This window comes from Patagioenas fasciata, chromosome 1, assembly GCF_037038585.1.
Source record: "Patagioenas fasciata isolate bPatFas1 chromosome 1, bPatFas1.hap1, whole genome shotgun sequence".
NCBI classification, from domain to species: Eukaryota; Metazoa; Chordata; class Aves; order Columbiformes; family Columbidae; genus Patagioenas; species Patagioenas fasciata.
The window spans coordinates 40865759-40886719 of record NC_092520.1 but is presented as its reverse complement, the minus strand read 5'-3'; the positions used below and the strand labels follow the sequence as shown (position 1 = coordinate 40886719).

At 35.2% G+C, this 20961-nt stretch overlaps 1 protein-coding gene across 5 annotated transcripts in view; it reads left to right on the top strand.

The window, feature by feature from the left end:
• Positions 1-20961, top strand: part of PCDH9 (protocadherin 9) — a 678879-nt gene that overhangs the window by 505393 nt on the left and 152525 nt on the right. The window contains exon 5 of one of the 5 annotated variants that reach the window (XM_071806039.1): positions 5623-5767. The exons of the other annotated variants lie outside the window; for them this stretch is intronic. Within the exon in view, the coding sequence (XP_071662140.1) occupies positions 5623-5666 (44 nt within the window). The 3' untranslated portion in view covers positions 5667-5767. Of the gene's footprint in view, positions 1-5622; positions 5768-20961 lie in introns of those variants that run through there. 5 annotated transcript variants of the gene reach the window in all.

Here is a 20961-nt window from a genome sequence, read left to right as displayed (position 1 = left end):
TGTTAAAAATGTGTTATCTTATTCCTGTTCACTTTTGTTCCCGAACTGGGTGTGGGTGTGTCATTTGGTGTATGTTTGTTTGGGGTTTTTAAAATGTATCTTAATTCTAGACTCTGTTACACCTGATTTTGTAATACAAAACAACCATGTATCTATTTATGTTCTGCCTTTAAAAATCAAAATATGAACAAAACCTTTCAGAATGTCTGGGAACATACTGTTAATAAGGTTCAGTCTGAGCTCTTCTCAAGAACATCATTTTAGCAACTTCAGTCACTTTTGTTTCCATGATTTGTTGCATTTTAGAAAAATGCAGAAGATGAGATAAATTAAGGATAACACCACTGTGATTCTTTGTCCCAATGGCATTATTTGGATACTTGAACTGAAATACCTTGTTGGCAATGATAGCAGGTCAGTCTCTGCTTGTATTGGTCTAGTTTGTGTCTATGTAGTTAATTAACTGATTTTACCATAATTTAAAAGAAATAAGACTAGTTCTATTGCTGTTGTTAAAGTGAAAGAATACATGAATGGGTGACTATCTCACAGTGATGAAAGCCAGATGGGAACAGAAAGACACAGGGCAATATTTGTAAGGAATGCAAAATTACCCTTTTGCACTCAGAGCTAAAAAGGGGATCTGCCTCTCCAGTAGGCAATCTTCCATCACCTTTTATATAGATTTTTTTAATCCATGTCCACATTTGAAAAAGCTAATGTGACTATATGCAATTAGATGGGGAAGAGAATGTAACTAGCTTGTTCTTTGGATATCCAAATTGTTCCAGCACACAACCATAGATTTAAAAACACTTTGGGTTATTCACAAAGACTTCCACTTATCTTTCAGTGCTACAGAAACAAATATACAATCAGACCTTAGGCTGGTCTTAGCTGTACCACCGTCAGCAGTTATCATTGATTTAAATCAAATAAAATTATTTTCTTTACAACCTGCAGTGTTTGTTTTATGCTTTCTTTGTTTCACCGGTACGTTTACTCTCAAATTTTCAGTATGGCTAACTAACTGGTAGAAGTATTATTTAATGGGATAAAAAAGATTAAAGGAATCAGTTTAAAAATCAGCAATCTCAGAGGGGATTCAATATCAACCTACTTTAAAAAAAACATCTTTAATGTGTATTCTTGAGAGATATCTACTGGTGACTTCAACTGCAGCAAATCAATTTTTCATTCTCACAGCATTTCTTGTACACCTTAAATGCACAAAAGGCAAGACCAAGTATTTTCCATCCATCCATCCCTACCTCTTTTCAAAGTTAGAGTACCTCTGCTGTGCCTTTAAAACCTTTGCAATCATTATAGTGAAGAAATGGCAAGTAGTGAGGCATGTGAACCATGAAGAGTAGGATACTGAGCCTTTCCAGGGAGAAGTGCAACTCCCAGTCTGAGAAATTAGAATATGCTTGGAGGCCTAGGAATATTTTTAGTACATTGTGGAACAATGCTTGCAAAAGAATAATTGAATTATTATAAAGATTGTAGTAGCTTTCTGTTTAAACAGAATTGTTCATAGAATCATAGAATCAATGTCCTGAGTTGGAAGGGACCCACAAGGATCACGAAGTCCAACTGCCGTCCCTGCATATGACAGCTCCACAATTCACACCATGTATCTGAGGGCATTGTCTAGTTCATCTACTCTATTTGATATATTGCATTGCCATCTATCTCTCTAACATGAACATTCAATGAATGCAAAGAAAACGGGGTGACTAGACCTTGCATAATGTAATTTCTTTTTCTTCTATCTTTATTGGTATATTGGGGGTAAAGAGATGTCACTTGTCATTTTCTTGTTTTCCCAGGGGTAAAATCACTGTATTAACAAAGCACTAGAGATTTATGGGTGAAAAGATAAGTAAGAGTCTTTATTATTAATATTAAAAAAGTACATTTTTGTAGTATCTCTGTTGCAAGTTGAAATTTAAAGATATCACTCTTTCAAGGATGGGGTGACAGCCTCATACATGTAGCACTTCTATAATTTTTACCCTTTTCATGATGTTCCTGGAGAATATTTAGCATTGTACATGGACTAAATTGTGTGGGTTAAGTATAACCAAAGATAACATTACAATTACAATATGCAAGTCTGCAGCCCAAAATCTAGCACAATTTTTCCTTCTGAAAGTAGGATTCAAGAGAAAAATAATTTTAAAAATACTTATATTTTTTTCCCCATATCCAGGTGTACAGGAATATATTAAGGAAGAACAACCAATGATTGCTGTTCTAACTGTGGCAATAGGAATTAGTTTCAGTTGTATAAAATACGTTGTATGACCTAATCCACCCCATCCGTCATGTGTTACTGTGGTTATGTCATTAAAGTCTCTTTCAGGATCTGAGTGTTAGCATTTAGCTGTCATCAACCTCACATCATCAACCCCCCTAAGCTTAGATACCTTTATACCTCTAAATGACTATGCCAGTATCTCTGGCTATATCTGTATTGGAAGGTGAAGAGAGGGCTTTACTTTGCTAATTTGGGCACCCATTATTTCTGAACACCTTGTTTTCTATAGCACACCTGTGGCAAAGGCTCAAATAATTCCCACAAAACTTAGGAATTATTGTACGGTCTGGACTGTTCTGTGCTTGGTTGTGGTCATGCTTGGTCAACAAAATTACAGAAACATGCTAACATTCTTGGAACGTTTAGGAGCTTGGGCTATGCACATATCTGAATATAATCTTGATGGTTTCTAATGCAAATACGGGTAAGTCTAGCATCACATGCTGGCATGTATGCTCATTAAATTATTGGCAGGTACCGTATGTCTTATTTCCTCTTCCACAATGCTGTTTGTTAAAGAAAAGAAAGTAACTCAACATGTAAAATTGCAACAAAAATAATAGGTAGGCCTTTGATATTACTTTCACATTAAACTGGGTGGAGGGAACAAAACAAAAGCAAAAACAAAAACACCCAAACAACAAATAAAAACTCCACAAACTTTCCAGTTAGATTTGTGTAAAAAGTTTTGTGGTCCAGACAGAGCATCTGCACTAGACAAGGACAAACAGTGAGAGGAGGCAGAAGTGATAACCAAGGACATGCTGTCTATTATGGTATTATACTGAACTGTCAGGAAAAATTAAATCAAAAGGTTGTCTAATCTCAGAGGAGATCGTACAAAACTTCAGCTAACGTATACGCTATTCTGCCTTATTTTACTTTTAATCAACTCCCTCTTTTTTTCTGTGCTCTCAATTTTCAGTGTTATGCAGGACTGACAAATGGGCAAACATGGCACAGATACCATTCTGAAGGATGCAAGGCACGCTAAAATCGGTTCAGAAGGGGATATTAGGAACCATAGTTTGCTCAGCATTGGTTTTACTGCCACATTAGATTGAAAAGATGTATATATAATAACTGAACTATTGTCACAGTGCAAACATTAGTGACGGAATGCTCCAGTATAAAATGCTAGTGTGAATTTTTAAGAGCTGCCTTAACCCTCTACTTTGGAGAATGCTAGAGATACAGATGGTATTTCAATAAATTATAACTAATAGACATAAACATGTGCTGTCAGTCTTTGTTTTAGAACGTCAAAAAGTCAAAATTTGAGAAAGAGTAAATGTCTACCTAGAAAGTGATCTACAATAAAGGTTCTGTAATTTGAGTACTGTCAGTAAAGGTGCCCTCTTCGAAGTCGGGAAATTCTAAATGTCTGTTTCAGGTTGGAAGAGATGGTATTTGAAAACGCACATGTCCACTTTCTGAGTTTTATGTGACCCTTTTGTGTCTTGAATAACATTGCTATATCTTCCTACTGGTACCATTCTCATTCTGTATTCTCAGTAATGTCGCAGTGTTATTATGTACTTTGCTGATGTCCGATTGCAAATAACCATAGCTAATCGGCTTACTCCAGCTTCCATATATAACTTTTAAAGAGCTTATAAAGGTAACCCATTGAGATTAAGGAGGGATAAGGCCCGTTGTTTTCAGGTACCTGACAGGGAGATGGAAATGAACCCACCTTCCCATACAGAGAAGGCAAAAGTAGAACAGCTTTCTATCAGTAATTCTCATTTATCTTTAGCATGTCAGATGCAGCACTTTATCATCAAACTCACCGCCTTATCACTGCCTAGTCTTGTATCAGGAATACACCAAAAACTGAGTTGTGCGAGGTTCAGAGGTTGAATATTTGGTTCAATATGTAGCAGTATGTTTTTCTCTAGGGCTTTATGGTTGTTCTTCATGAAGTGTAAAGAAAACTATTGCCGTAGTAATTAGAATTTAGAAAGCATATATTAAGTTAATGAGAAAATCAGTGTTTGATTTAGAGACAGTGTGGAAGTACTGAAGGTGAGTGAGGAGAAAACAAAAACCTCTTCTAAAAATCAGAGTTTCCACGCTGATTATACAAATACTTCAAAAGGAAAAGTGATTAGTAAAGCATCTCAGAAAGCATGTTTAATACTTTCCACCAAGTGTAAGCTCTTTTGGATTACAGTGCAAGAAAACAGCACTGGGATCATAGCATTTCACTGCATAAACCATGCAATGTCTTTTTTTTTTTTTTTTTTTTTTTTGGGCGAGGGAGGGCTTATTGTTGAGAAAAGACAATGCACAACAAATTTTTTAAAATGGTAATAAAAATATACTGAAATGATACTTAGTACAGCTTAGGACACATACACATTTCTGAAAACAGACAAATTTTTTAGTTCCTTAATCTTATTCCCAATTGTATATTTTCTCTCCAAAGGGGTAGTATTTAAGAAGTTAGTACATTTGCTGCATTCATTTGCATTTCCTTGGTGGCAAGATATTTTGCCAGAAAAATGTTTTAAATATGTAAATATGAAAGTAAGTTTAGAACTTAATATGGCATTGCTGGGCTTTGACCATGTAAATATTCATAATTGTGTAAATCTCCACCTTCAGTATAATTAAGAGGAAATACTGGTTCTCAGAAATTTTAAATTTGAGTATTTGAGGATAAAAACATTCCCCCATACAAATAGTCTTCAAGTGATGGTAATATGTTGCCATTGTCTCCCTGTGTTGCTTCTGTGTTTCAGGTTTGTACACACATCATCAAGCTAACTGAAGTGCTGGCCATGTCAGCATAAAGCTCAGAGCAAACTAATTTACCTTTTTTTTTGAGTGCCCTTCATCTGTCTAACCAATCATCAGTAGAATAAAACATTTTTTTCCACTAACCCATGAGGTATATGACTATATCAAAGTAGGTTACTCCTGTCTTTCCTGTTCTTTCAAAATTGAGGTCAGAGAGTGACATTCAAGTGCTCTGAAGTGATGACCGAAATATGGTTTTGGAAAGACAAAACAACTGAAATAAGCTGTTTTGAAAAAACAAACAAAAAAACAAAAACAAACAAACAAAAAACAACATTAGAAAGAGCTAAGAGTAATATAAAGATTCTCCTTTCTAGCTTATACACACACATATATAGTATAAGGTCCACTGAATGTACCCACCTATCTATTTACCTTGTAGTACTGATTGGTGAAAACTTTGCAAGGTTAACATCTTTGCTGCCAGAACTGTAATACTACCTGTATCATCTATCATCTATATGTGACGTGTCACTATTGTTTTGCTGTTTTAGGAAGAAAAGAAACAACATTTGCTTTACGGATGCAAGTACATTAGACTGACAAAGTTAAACTTTTTGAAGAGGACTTAAAGAAATGTGGATAGCGGGAATGAAGTTTTAATTTCTGGGTATCTTCAACTCATCCCTGCATGTTGATTAAAGCTCAGGAGACAATAAAACATGGCTGCATTAAAGCAATGTTTTGATGTCTGATTGTTTCTAAGATGTCATGAAAGGAAGATTAGTTTTCCTCTGTCATTTGTGGGTTTGTTGTTGTTGTTGTTGTTATGCAGATATTGCCTTCCTCTTTATCTGATCAAATCCAATTACTTCAGATCTTCCAATGTCCAAGAGTTTTTTGCTTTTGAATATTTCTCTGTATTAAAACATTAGAACTCTTGGGCACTTGTTTCCTGTTTTCTACTTTTAAAAAGTCTTGAATTTTCATTGCTAAACTAAAATTTTTAATTCATACCTTTTGAGTCTAAACATGCTATATTTCAGTAGCTAAGGAAACTGTAGGTCAGATATTTCAGTTCCCCTTTTTCTCTCTCATATTATCTCCTCTGATGTAACTAGGCTTGTATCCCCCACTGAAAAGTCTAACCAATCAAGGGAAGAGAAGCACAGGTATCTAAATTTAATTTCCAAAAATCACAGCATTTTTTTTTGTTTGTTTTGATCATTTTTTTTTCACGCCTTCACTAAAATCACCTCGTCAGCTGATCAGCTGTATCCTGCTGATGGTGTCTTGAATTGCAGGCAAAACCTCAGCACTGCCCCGTAGCTATGTGAGAGGAAGGTAAATGCTATTGGAACACCCAAGAATTAAGTGAAAATGTGTGTCTCACACTAAACATATGAGGCTTGGCAGGTTCTATAACTATTCAGGCTAAAATTTTCCATCCTGGCTAGTCACCTCAGGACAACGACTTGAAAAAATCTGCCAAAACGTTTCAGCTGTTTCCAGCAGCTGGGCTGGAGAAAACTGTGTTGTTTTCCAAAGCTAAGTTGTAAGTGACCTTGAAATTTGGCAGAGGAGTGGCATTTGTGTCACGGATGTTTCTTTTGCTATCCTGTGACAATCCAAGCATATTTTAGCCAAGTTGAAAAAGCACATATGTTCAGTAGATACTTTCCAGAACTTCACTACTAATACCTCTAAAAAAGTCACTGAACATGTTTTAGTCTCTTACAGTTCCTAGTGCTGTCCAGGTGATGAGATGCTATACTCAAATATGACGAAAATGCTTCATTCAAGTCAGAGCTGCAAGGGTGAAACTAATCACACCTGATGTGATCTGCTTTGAGTAAAGGCTGGTGGTAACTCAAATGGGAGCAAGGGATTTGGTTTCTCTTCCACTTGCTTTCTCCCTGTCCCTTTTCTCCTCTCCCTTCACAACACGGCTGAGAAAAGCCAGTGAGCTCAGGTACACAGTGTCTAAGCAACCAGACAGATACATTGGTAATAGGAGTTTGGGGAGGATAAGGTGAAATTGAGAGAACAGCTGGGGATAGAAGCAGCAAGTGAACTGAACTAAACTGAATGAGGAATTATGGGACTCGGTAGTACACAGCTGCAGATCAGGTAGAAATCAACGAAAGTATTAAAAAGAAAAGGTTACTTTTAATAACATGTTATAAGATTTCTGACACAAGAAGCTGCAGCTCAGTGACATTTTTCTCCAGAGCCTATTTGGTTTTGGTACAGTCTTTCCTCAAAATCACTCCTGTTGTTGCAGTAAAGTTGAACTGTGTGGCTAGAATATTCCATTTCCAGTAAGAGAGGTATTGTTTCCTCTGAAGAAATGTTGCATTTCAATCCCTCTTGATCTGTAAGTATTTGAGTAGTTTTCTTTTTTCTCTGCCTTTTGAAATCTGACAAGGATTTGTTTCACATCTCCCAGAGGCTTCCATGTGCAATTAGCCATTGGATTCACTGAGTAATTGCTTCATTTTTCATGTAAAATCTGCTTGATTTATTGTATAGTTGGGAGGGAATGGCAGAGATAGGTCAACAACAGTTAGAGGAGATTAACAGAGAGATTCTCTGCTGCTACAGTAGCAATCAATCCCCAGGGAAGCTGGCTATGCAGGAGCAGTGCCACTCAAGCTTTGGCATTGGTGCACTATTTGACTTTGCCACTACTCTGTGGAATTAATATGAGTAACTGCCAGGCAGATTTTAATCCCTACCTAAACTATAGGAGTCTTCAGACTGCGGAAATGATGGAGATGTTTCAAGAAAAGCAGATATTTTTTCCTCAATGGGAGTTGTGAGCTGTTTTAGAAACTGTCAGGCAGAGTAGTTACAGTGTACTGGGCGAAAAAGGCAGAATGTGATATCTTTTCAGATAGGTTTTATTTGCACTCACTTTTCTGGTTTAATGGCTTTTAAATAGTGGTTTCAAAAAAGTTATGCTAGAAAAATCATCTGGAATAATGAGGGGTTTTTTTTCTGTGTGGTTTTTTGTTTGTTAGTTTGTTTTTTGTTTTTGTTTTTTCTTTTTTTTTTTTTTCTGAAAAGTAAAAAGCGTGAAGGGACTTCTCAGCAAGAAGTATGAGCTGCTGAAATCTTCCTAAAAGCCAGCATTTTAAAATGGAATTTTGGAGATTAAAGAAGACTTATAAGGAGAACCAAATGTCACTTTTGAAGATGAAGGTGTTTAACCATAGGCAGAATTTACCAACAAGCATAATATATTAACTACTCCTTAAAATCTGTGAAAGGTTATTGGATTTTTTATTTTTCAATTGAGAAGTATTAAGTACTTTTACATACAGAACTAAGCATGAAAAAGAAACTGGTGGGTGAATCTATACTGCTGTATATGAGATCAAATAAGTGACCAAAATAGTACTATTTAGCTTTAAAATGAATTGATTTGGATGATCCTTATCTGCTAAGCTTGTGCTAAGTCTGACTCTCAGTATTCCTTTTATGAGAAACTAGCCAGAAATATTGTTACATTATTTTATTTTGTGCTACTTTGGAACATACTTTTTTACTTTAAATGTACCAACTTTATAACTCTAATCAATGTCAGTGTATAAAGAAGTCATTGCACTAAGGAGGGTTTTTGCTATCGCATGGTATTTGTGGTGCACAAAAATCTCTACATATAAACTCAGTATGCCACATAAGCTCATTGAAAGGATTAAGAAATTATAAATATATATGTACCAATTTTAAAGGTGCAGTAAAACAGTATGATGTTAAAACAGAGAACAAGTCAACACACTTCCAGTATTTAACTAGCTTATACTCCAAAAACAAAGGCTAGCTTACTGTCCTGAGGACCATCCCCCCACCCTACCCTGAGAAATAACCAGTAATTGAAGGGGTTTTCTTCCATTTGTATAAGTAAAGAGGATGACCAAATAAATCTCTCACTAACCCTGACTTACATTCCTCTGGGAGTGATTACAACTTGTACAGGATTCATGAAATTACATACAAGAATTTTAAAGTAATCATATATTTCCAGAAAGTTTGCCAATACTGTGAAGCAATTTTGTCAGAAAAGCTTTCTCAAGGATTAGTGGGTGACAGTGCTGGCATGCAGATATGAAGCAGTCCTGTCTTGGACTGAGTAAATCCTGTGCATGTCTCCGGTCAAATAGGTGTATCTGGCATTTTCAGTGTATAACTTTATTTTTTATATCCTTTTTGTTGTTTTTCTTTATCAATATTTTACAGTATTTTTTCATTGATGGGTTTTGGTTTTATAATTGTCTGTGTTTATATAATTTTTTTCTCCAACAACTCACATAAAGTTCCTTTGTTCTTCTTGCTTTTATTCTAATTCCAAACTTAAAAAAAGAATAAAAGACCCCCAAAACCAGTTGGCATAAATTTATGTGACATAAAGCATGTAACATATAAGATTGCTAAGTGATGTCAGTTAAGACTCTATGAGCATAATTTCTGATATGCTGATGGGATTTGAATGTCTGATTTATGTGCAGCAAATCCAGACAAGTAATTAAAGTGCAAATGTGCCCTTTTCTTCTAATTTTGGAACTTTTCAATTTTTCCTGTGCAGTAGAACAAGAAGATGAAAACTGAATTAGTAGTGAAAAACAGCAAAATGTCTTCTAACTCTGTATTGTGAATCATGTGTGTAGAGCAGCTTGCTGGGGTATTGCCATGCAAGATTTGAAAATGTCTATACAGATAAAAATAAAGTTTTCTCTTAAAATAATTTTAAAAATCGTCACTGACCAATAGTTGTGACTGTGTGATATAAAAGTTATGGTTACCACAGTTTTCCCATGTGATTATAGTGAGCACAACATGTGGTATCATTCTAGGAATGTTTAGTAATACTTACTGAAAGGAAAAATAATTCCAAAATTCAAATTGTAATGATTATTGTAGGCCTACTCTTTTTGTCAGCTTTACTGGAGATGCTCTGTCTTCAATACACCCTTAACCTTAGCCAAGATGTCGTAAAATGAGTGCCAATTTTTGGCTGGTCTTCTGAGTTTGCCCAGTTTCATCTGATAATACAAAAATCATCTAGAAGCCCACAGTCTCTGTTTTATGACAAAAGACTGAATAGCATTTTGGCAGCTGATAATTAAACACTGATAGTAAATGTGTATATCAAAGGCAGTATTGGACATTTGTAACTAATATACAGGTTTTCTATTAGGCTGGTTTTGAACTATGTTTTTCTGAGGTTCCCTAAGCAATTCAATAACTGTTAAGATAAACTTAGTTTTAGGTGCTTGGTGTTTTCTTGTCGCATTTTTCAGAAATTAGAAGCTGATCAAACAAATCCCATCTCTAGGAAAAAAAAAAAAAAAATTAGAAAAATCTTACCCATAAGGGAATTAGGAAACAAAGAGGCAAACACAACCCAATTAAACAAAACCTTGTAATTACTTTAAAGGTTAGATGTCTTCCATATTTAATATTTCCTCAATTTTTTTCTTTTATTTCCCCCAATATTCACTGGACTTAAATGCCATTTAGAAGGAAGGTGAGATACTGAGTATATTTGTTTTCGGTCCTTTGTAAATTTTGGCCAGCTTTGTGATGGGTGAATGGCTATCCAGTAGTCTTAGCGCACACTGGAGAAGCATCAAAAAATACCCCAAAATATTGATTGTGACGGTGTAGTCATGTCAGAGTCCTGATCTTAATGGAGCTGTATTCCTTCATGAGAAACATAGTGGAGCTACTTTTTTGTTCCAGTACCCGAAAATGGGGTAGTCAGCCAAATGGTTTCTAGTTAATCTTTGCTCCATCACCAATACAGTGTTTCCTGTAGAGTAACTGAAGAGCTGAATCTAAGATTTCTCTTTCCTTTGTATTTCCTCAGATTGTCTTCTCTAGAGCTGAATGATATTTCCTCAATTATTACTATGTACAAAACTTGTATTTCCATTATCATGGAACTATTTGTGATTTTGATTTAATATCTTGATTTGGAAATGATGGCATGACTTTCCTTCTACATAAAGCTTCAGGGGTTCAACTTTCCAACACGGAACAGGGGGTAACATCCGTTCTGTGTCTGAGGAGCTTTAAAGGACTATTTTTCATTTTTCAGTATAGGTCCCTAAATATTAGAGTTTAAGGATTTTAGACTTGGCTTTTACTCAGTACATCCTGCTTGCAGACATTCTGCTCAATAAAGGAAATTATTCAATTACTTACAGGACCCAAGAGTGAAATATTTTGCTATCACCTGATGATTAGAGCATCCACCCAGCAGATAAACGTGAAGCTTTCTGTTTCTCTTGTAGTTGATTTTTAATTGTTTATATAGATTAGATTGACAAGACCTCCAAAAAACTATTTCTGGCATAGGCTTTTGTGAAGAAGATTAAACAAAACAAAACAAACAAAAAATCACATCCTCTCAGGGGGAAAAAAAAAAAAAAAAGGAAAAGTTAAACCTGTATTTTTATGAGACTGAGCTGCTTCTAATCCTGTTTCTCCTCTTTTGCCAGTTTCGAAAATGCTATGATTTGCCCCTTAATTTACTCTGGTTTTCTCAAAATATTTGTACATAAACATTGAATTTTAAAAATATTTTGAGATTTTATATCAAAAAATATGAAATGCATTGCAGGTTTCAGTAACATAGGAATACATTGCTTTAGCCTAGTTTAGTTTTGCTTGTTGATTCTCTTTTGTTCTCCACATATTCTATTCAGACTTTAATCAACCTGTGTGAAATATCAGGATATTTACAATTACTAGAATATCCAGTGTCTTAATTTATGCTTTCTCAAGGTAAGAATTTTGTCAGATATTTTCAGTGTTGCTTACTCATTTTCAGCATCTATTTCGAAGATTAATCTGTGTAATTTTTTTTTGCCTAGATTGATTTTGATTTCCTAAATTTAGTTTTTTGCACTTCTTTCTCAAGTGACATCAAATTGATTAGACACTAATGCCCTGGTATGTCCCTGGACTGTTTTTTGTCTGAGAAACAGAGGTAGGAGAGTCACTTTACAGCCCTCAGAGACTTTCAGTTAAAACAAGTTAACATGTGAAAAAGCTACTAAGTGTCCCTACTTTCTCAGTCATAAGAACTATTAATCTTTGATTAACCTTTCTGTTAACCATATATTTTCAAATTTCTTATGAGCTTTCATGAGAATTGAAATCTAAATCTCACCTAATGTTCACAAAGTGTTTAATTTTCAGGTAACCTGATTTCCAACAATCAAACCCTAAAATTCAGAAAAAAAAAAAAAAGTCTATTGACCATGTTAACAAACAGACATCCAGGATATCTGTGTGTAAAGTATAGCTTAGCAAACGCATGGATGTGAAGTGGATTCATTAATATATGATTCAGCATTGGCTGAATGGTCTTACCTTTTAAAGGAAAGTGAATGTAGGCTCTGGGCAAGCTTCTCAGCAGTGTAGGCAAATTGAACTTTGCCTACTCTGGGTCTTTACTGCAGTTGACATTGGAATTACATTTTGAAGGTTGTGACCTAGTCTGTTGGGATAAAGTCTACTCCAACCAATGCATTTAGTCAGTTATACTGCATTTCTGCATTAATTCCTTCTTTAGTGTTTTATTGCCAATTCCTTCCAACTTTATGGTATCGACTTATTTTAATCCTTCCTTTTTGCCATATGTTTCTTTTACTTTTAGTCTAGGACTGTGGTTTTTTTGGTGTGTTTTTTTTTTTTTTCTTTCTTTTTCTCTTCTTATATGTCTCACCTGTGCCTGCTCTGGGTACTTGTGGCTGATTTGCCCTTCAGAGCTGAGTATTCACAGACAGACATGACGAGTAGGAAAAGGGCAAAGAAGCCCTGGGTAAAGAAAGAAAGAAGGACAGCACTTACTTTTCCTATGGAAAGTACAATGGGACAGCCAGGTACTTAGATAAGTGAATAAATGTGTCAAGCTTTCAGCTGCAATATATGAGAGGAACAGGGTACATTTCATAAAACTTTCTGTTATTCTGGGACCAGTCTTGTAAAATGGTATATTCTTGACACACTTGAATAGCTAATGACTCAAAGTAAATATGCATCAACAAGTAATGAAAGGCAAAATCAAAGCTATAATCTGTGTGGGCATATTTGGTTCTAAAGGAAATTAATAACTCTTGTAAAACATTGTTACTTATTAAACTCTGAACCTCTCTCACAGACAATTCAACTCCTTTTCATTTTCCATTACTTTCCATTTATTTGAGTATAACACAATAATTTCTCTAAGACTATGGTATTAAAATAATGTGAACATGAACTTTTCAAAAACAATAACTTATGATTGCCTCCCTATTTATGACTCATATTTCTTGTTTACATAACTGGTGATGGATAAGTAAATTGCTAACATTAGCTTATGATGGGAAAACTTAAGCTACCACTAATAAAGATTTCATGTGGTGAGCTATATGAAGTACCCCAAATTACTCACCTTCAGAAAGCTTTGTGGTAGTCTTCCAGCATGTGGTGTTTTCTGAGAAAGCACTCAAAAATTATATAATACAGTAACTGTTTTCTCCTTGTGCAAAATTTATGTATGAAAGACAAGTACAGAAAACTGTACATGAAACTAGAGTTAGAAAGGATGCTGGCACATACAAAAACAAGGTATCAAGGTATGAAGATACTGTCTGTTGGCTTATCTTTGATGCTAGCAGCAAACAAGTCCTATCTCGCCTTTTTTTCTGCAGTCACATGCCTTTGGCACAGAAACACCTAAGGTGGTACATCCTGGGTCTAGAAGAACCAAATCTGTCTTTGGAGAGCTCTGTGCCTGATAACTGCTGACAGGAAAATGAACATGGACATAAAATTTCTGTATCCCCACTCTGCTGATAGGATGAACAGACATAGTATTCCAGTTCAAAGTCCATTATGCAATGTGGATGAGCACTGTGTTTCCCAGGTTCAACTGATTATATCTGTACTATAAAAAATTTCTAGCAATGATGGATATTCTAACGAGTTAAATAGCCTAAGCAAAAATCTCAGATTTTGATTATTTTCACTGAGATTTCATCTCTTTAGCTTGACTTGAAGCATAATTGCAATTTTTAATGAAATATATGTATATAATAACTGTATGCATGTTTTTAAAAATCAATGTCAATAGATTTTACATGATTATGTGGAAAGTATCAGGAAAAGTTAAACATATAATAGTGTTTTTTCCCAAATAAGAAAAAGGCAGAGTTTGAAGTCTACTGTATATTGTATAACGTCAAGCACATTGTCAGTACTAAATATAATAAATCAGTTCATGTATTTTCCACCAGCACGGAAGTGCTTCCTCTTATCTGTTTCACAGAGCTCAAGAGTGTGCTTACAGATAACAGCTGAACTCCACAATAGATATCGTATTTTATCTAACCACTATCAACTGGTTGACCTGTAATAGATGTATTGTAATACAGTTGTATTATGTTGTCATTTTCACAGGTGGGCTGTTTCATTGAATATATGCTTTTTTGTTGGAAGTCTTTTTTAGATGCACTACTTAAAAAACAGACAAAAAAACTAGCTAAACAAACTTCTACTTTGTTTGTTTGTTTGTTTGTTTTTAAATTGTAAACTAAATTTGTCTCTTTTGTTTGAGATATACTGGAAAGTGGAAAGGAAATATCCAGTTCTGAATGCCGAGAGTCACACAGGGGAAAGGGACCTGGGAGTCCTGGTGGACAACAGGATGACCATGAGCCAGCACTGTGCTCTTGTGGCCAGGAAGGCCAATAGCATCCTCAGGTGTTACAAGGGGGGTGGTTAGTAGATCCAGAGAAGTCCTCCTTCCCCTCTACTCCACCCTGATGAGACCTCATCTGGAATACTGTGTCCAGTTCTGGGCCCCTCAGTTCAAGAAGGACAGGGAACTGCTGGAGAGGGTCCAGCGTAGGGCAACAAAGATAATTAAGGGAGTGGAGCATGTTCCTTATGAAGAAAGGCTGAGGGAGCTGGGTCTCTTTAATTTGGAGAAGAGGAGACTGAGGGGTGACCTTATTAATGTTTATAAATATATAAAGGGTGAGTGCCACGAGGATGGAGCCAGGCTCTTCTCGGTGGCAAACAATGATAGGACAGGGGGTAATGGGATCAAGCTAGAACACAAGAGGTTCCACTTAAATTTGAGAAAGAACTTCTTCTCAGTGAGGGTGACAGAGCACTGGAACAGGCTGCCCAGGAAGGTTATGGAGTCTCCTTCCCTGGAGACATTCAAAACCCGCCTGGACATGTTCCTGTGCGACCTCACCTAGGCATTCCTGCTCCAGCAGGGGATTGGACTAGATGATCTTTTGAGGTCCCTTCCAATCCCAAACATACTGTGATACTGTGATACTGTGATGTGATTGCTATTCGTTATCAAGATGGCCAGTATTGCTGTGATTTTTTTTTTTCTGAACGTTACCAAACCATATTACATTCTTAATCCTATGTACTCTGTGATTAATTGTACCTTAATTAAACTCAACATAGTAACTCAGCAGATTTAAATTTAGCAAAATTATCTTCTGTGTTTTTGCTCTTTACACAATATGAAGAATAAGTAGGAGATGCAATTTGGTGGTACATATCATTGATTCCTCTTTATAGATACATACATGTGCAATAAGCTGTCCATGGACAAAATAAGGCAAGTCCACACTGGGATGAGGAAATTACACAGCAAATTAACATGTTCTTAAAGTTTTCTTATCAGGTAGGTTTTCCAGCCCTGGTGTCCTTAGTAGTTTCTGAGGTGTCTTTTAATTCCTGCTTCATATTTTTAGACTGGAGTTAAAGGAGGAGGGAGGTAAAGACAGGGCAGCTAGAAAATTAGAACAGAAATGTGTAAGAAATGGACTTCTGTTAGTTCTCCCATCTATTCAAAAGTGGTCTTGTTTAGAATGGTCTTATCCTACAACACCTTTACTTAGTTTAATCTAAAAACTGATTTGATTCTTACAATATATTACTACTGTTTCATGTTTGTACACATGTACACCTAACTTTATCAGTATTACGTTCTGTATTGCTATTGTAGTTAGAAAATGAGCTAATACAGAGGTAGAGGTACAGAGTTACAGAGGCTGTGAAGGCATGAATAACTTGTTATTTACTGAGCTGCTGAAAAGCCCACAAATGACATTTCTTTGCCTTGTTCATTATACTATTTTTTTCATACTACCCTAATGCTTTCTCGATAGTTAAAAACCGACCTCAATATGAAATTGGAATGTGAGAATAGTTGTGAGTCTCACAGATTGAATATTTCTGTTAGAGTATCAAAATGAGATTCTATAGTTTCTAGAAATGACTGGCAGGAAGCTTCTGGTTTTGGCCTGGTCCAGAAGCAGCAAACCTCATAATGGTCCATTTCCTTTCTAACTGATCGGGAAAATAAAAGCTGAAAAATGTGAAGAAAATGCTAAAGAAGTAATTTTTCACTCTGCTAATAATGTTCTACAATATACAAAGCCAAATACTACATTTTATCTCTGTGAGTGTAACTCAAATTCAGACTTGTAAAGGGTGTGAGGGAAAAAGATTTAAACATAGGTCTTGGTTTAATTTAGAACTGATTGCTCATTAATCTTTGGAATAGTTACCCAAGCTGTCTTCCAACTGCAGGGGAGGCAATTGGCTGCTAGCATCAAACCCTGCTGTGCAGTATTCAGTTCTTCTTTGGTACAATATTTAGCCTTTTGTTCAATGTTTACATACACAAAATTATTGAGAAAATATTGCTTAATGAGCTAGTATAGTTGGATCAAAGGAGTTAGATGTTCAGTGTCTGAGAGTGGGTAGCTGGTGTGAACCCACTGGAGTTGTTAGATGTAAAGCATAATTATTTCACACTTTTGATTTGATGAAGCAGAAACCTCTGACTCCATGGAAACTGAGGAACTGCTTGAGTTGCTGATTCAAAACCAGGGATAGAATGTGTAAAGGCTAGATTTAATTGTGAATTATTACTTTGTGCCTTCTCTGAATAACCAGAATTTGATTTTTCTCTTCTGTGGGAGAAAGAAGCAACATTTTGTAGCTATGAACTGAAAAATTCTGTGAGATGATTAAGCCTGTTTCAGCTTTTGGCTTTTCCTGGTGGTGCTATCAGCTGGCACTGTGGAAATGATAAACTCTGATGTGTCCTTTCCACTAAGCAGGAAAAAGAATTGGCAAGAGTGATTTTCAATCGGGACACACATTGTATGTTTGCTTGAGCAGGTGGGAACCTTTCTTTTGGCTCATTTAAAGAAGACAGGTTATGTGGTGACCCACATAATTATTTCTCTGTTGATTGAGGTTCTTGTTTACTTTGAATGACAAAAACTGCATTATTTGAAGGTCACATAACATGTTGAATGATGTAATGTTGATCACATTAGAAATCAGGCCACGAACTATCCATCTGAGAGCAGAGCTGCTACTTGACAAATTCCACTGGTGACCTTGGTTCAATATCACTTTTTTTAGCTTTAAAGTATCATGGAATAGCCCAAGTTCATCAATCTCTACCTTCTGACTTGGCACAGAAATAAAATACAACAGAAAAACAATGGTATAACACGTTTAATTATAACAAAAAAAAATTAGATGGGCATCTGAGATGAAAGAATGTTTCTGTACACATGCAAAAATGTCAATATAAAACTGTGTTAGTGAATTATCAATAGGAATGGTAATTATTTTTGATAAATAAATGCATTTAAAAGTTAGTGTCATCATGATTAGGAAGCAGCATGCTAGTAATGCATAAATAAAGAATACTTATGAATTTCAGGACTGCTGGCCTTCAAGTAATTTCAAGGAGCCTGAGGACAGGGACTTTTCATGTTATGTTTCTTTTTATATCCCTATTCTGGCAGCAAAGGACAAACTGAGTAATTGGAAACTCATGCCAGTCAAAAACATTTTATTTAGTGTAATCCCTTGTCAGGCTAATGTAAAAGCATATATCTTATTTTAATAGGACTGCCACTGATCTGTCAAATAAAAAAAGTAAGTTGTGCAGCTTAAACATGTTAGCCTTTCTGCCTTGAAAAAACACCCAAAAGCAAGCCATGGCTGCTGTCTGCAGCCATATAACCAAAACTTCTGACAACAGAAGAGAAACTAAAATAGATGTTCTACCTTGCAAACAAGCCAGAATTAAAAGAGTTTTAGATATTGTGAGCACTAATGTTGTGAGACGAAACATTTTAAAAGAAATAACATTCCATAAGGGTATATAAACAGAATAATAAATACTTTCAACAGTTATATAGAATTTTAGTTACTATTGCATCGGCATAGATCTATGAATTCTGTAGAGATGTATTATATTGCATTAGTTGTCTATTTATCCCATTTGATATGTAAGATATATCATTTTGAGAAATAAATGACATATTTGAGTTTTACTGATAAAACATTCAATCTTTTTTTTCTTCTATTACTATAAATTTTAAAATCTTCTCTTTAATATTAGTTAAGGGTCCCTCTCTTTTCTATGTTGATAAAGAGTCATAGAAAAATTGTATGTATGAATGAAACATAGGTTCTATATCACCATCATGGAAATTTTTTTAATATATTTTTATTTGTAATATATAGTATAGCATGTTTACTCTCATGTGGTATGAAATACATCTTTTTTAATGGAAAAGTTGAAATTAATAGTAGTTTTAGTGAAAGTCAAAAGCTTCTATCTGAAAACTTGTTTCCACTGTAACTGGAATTTTCTGTGGGAAATACATAGCCACATTTAACACCACATTGCAGTCCTGATCCTGAGAGTATTTGCTCTGAAGGAAGGTGAGAAGCTTATGGGTAGGAGGCAAATCTGACCACCTATGCCCATTTGTTCAGTCAGGATATCTCACAAGCCAGCTGTTGAGCACCTTATGGATGGTAGAAACAGACAATCTCATCTCATCTGGTTTATTCCAAATAGTCTGCTATTATCTTCAAGTCTTATTATGCTCTTGCCATGCTTAGCTTCTTCTAATTTAATTATTCTAATCTGGATGGCTAGCACAAATTAAGAAAAGGAAATATTGAGAGACCTATTTTTCTAATTATTGCCAGGAGACTGGCCAGATCCTTTTCTCTTCAACTCCATACTATTCCCAAAGCATTACTACTTTATGCTTTTGCCTATGACCGTCACAGTAAATGTGTGAAGCCATGTTTACAGGTATTTATAAATACATATGAAAACAAGCTAAAGCCTTTTTTTTAAGTACTTTAACTTTGCTAGCCCAGGGGTGTAATGGCAATAATGGGAGCCTTTAGAGATCACATATTTGGGTGCTTCTCTCATCCTATGAACATTGAGAAGTGACATGACACAGTCACCCTGTGAATTATATCAGCCTGCAGGTATGCTCGCACGGTCTGATTTTAAAGTATTAATTAGTTTTCATGGTTTCAGACATTTACTTTTTTTTTTTTTTTAAAATCTTTGATTTGTGTTAATTTAGTGGCATAAAGTCTCTCTGTGTTTAGGGAGACAAAGTAATAACTTTAACTTACTAAATAGTTAGACATGCTTTTTAAAATTTTACTGGGTTGTTGCCTATCAGAAATGAATTTTTGAGTCTGATAACCTTGACTATCTCATGTTCAAAGCAGCCACTCTGTAGAGTTATTGTCATGACTCTTTCTCAATATCAGCCACTACAGCTTGATAATATCATTTCATCCTTCGTTTTTATAATCGGTGCTTCAACTCTCATTGCTTGGCTTCTGACTGTGCTTATTCATTTGACTGATTAAGCCAGTGATCCCTGCTCTTCCAATGTGTTGCTGCTTAGGTGGAATATCTCGTTGTTCATCCCACTCAAAAAGATAATTCTCTCTGTTAACAAAGTCTGTGTTGACTGGAGATCGGTGTCAAGCATCATTTCAGTGTAATGATTACAAGGAAGATTGTTCTACCACCCTTCTTTATAGAGAGCATTTCTCTGCTGTACTGAACACTTCAGTATTTCTACAACTAGTCTACAACTAGTTGATATATCATATATGGAAGCAACATTTTAATCTAAACCACAGATTTTATGCTAATTTGGATTAATATCTAAATGTCAATGAGTAGAAATATATGAAACAGTAGAACGTGTTACAATAAAAATATTCTTCAGGTATCACAAAAGACCTGTCATACTGATAATGCAATTATACTTTCTTAGTAGATGGGTTAAGCCAAGGAACATTTGATAAAACATGGAATCAACAATAGTAATGTAGACTAATCATGAAGAAATGACAAATAGCACAAGCAGTGTTTCTATTTTCTCATTAATATCTTCAGTAATAAAACGTGAAACAGCAACTGAACCTACCACTTTGGGAATTATCAATAGTTTTAATCATAGCAGATAAAGAAGTCCCTCAGCTTTGCCTCAGGGTCCATTACTTTCCTAAGCAGTACAAAGCTGCTGATATAAATGCCTCTGTCTCACATCTTCCTATTTAATTGTAACCACTACATACCATATGTATTCTACTGTCTGCAGCTAGGTGTTATTAATACAGAGGCTCCACATGTATCATCCATTGAATTGCATTTCTTCAGGAAAATATAAATTAAATTCAATTATTACATACTTCCTTAGGTTAGTAATAAATGAGAAACACAAAAGGGAAATAATCTTTGTTGATACACTAATTCCTTTTAAAACAGGGGGATTCAAATCACATTAGGATGACATGTAAAGAATTCTCATTATATTAAACAAATATTTTCTCAGCCTTAGCAAGGATCAGTTAATGTCTTTTAATACCATTCTGTTTTGACATATATTCAGCTTAGCAACGCTAGCCCCACAGAATACAGCAATAAAAAATTATAAATTACATAATCAACTAGATACTCCTGATTAACCAGGAAATCTTTAAAACAAATGGAGTGCAAAAGGGAA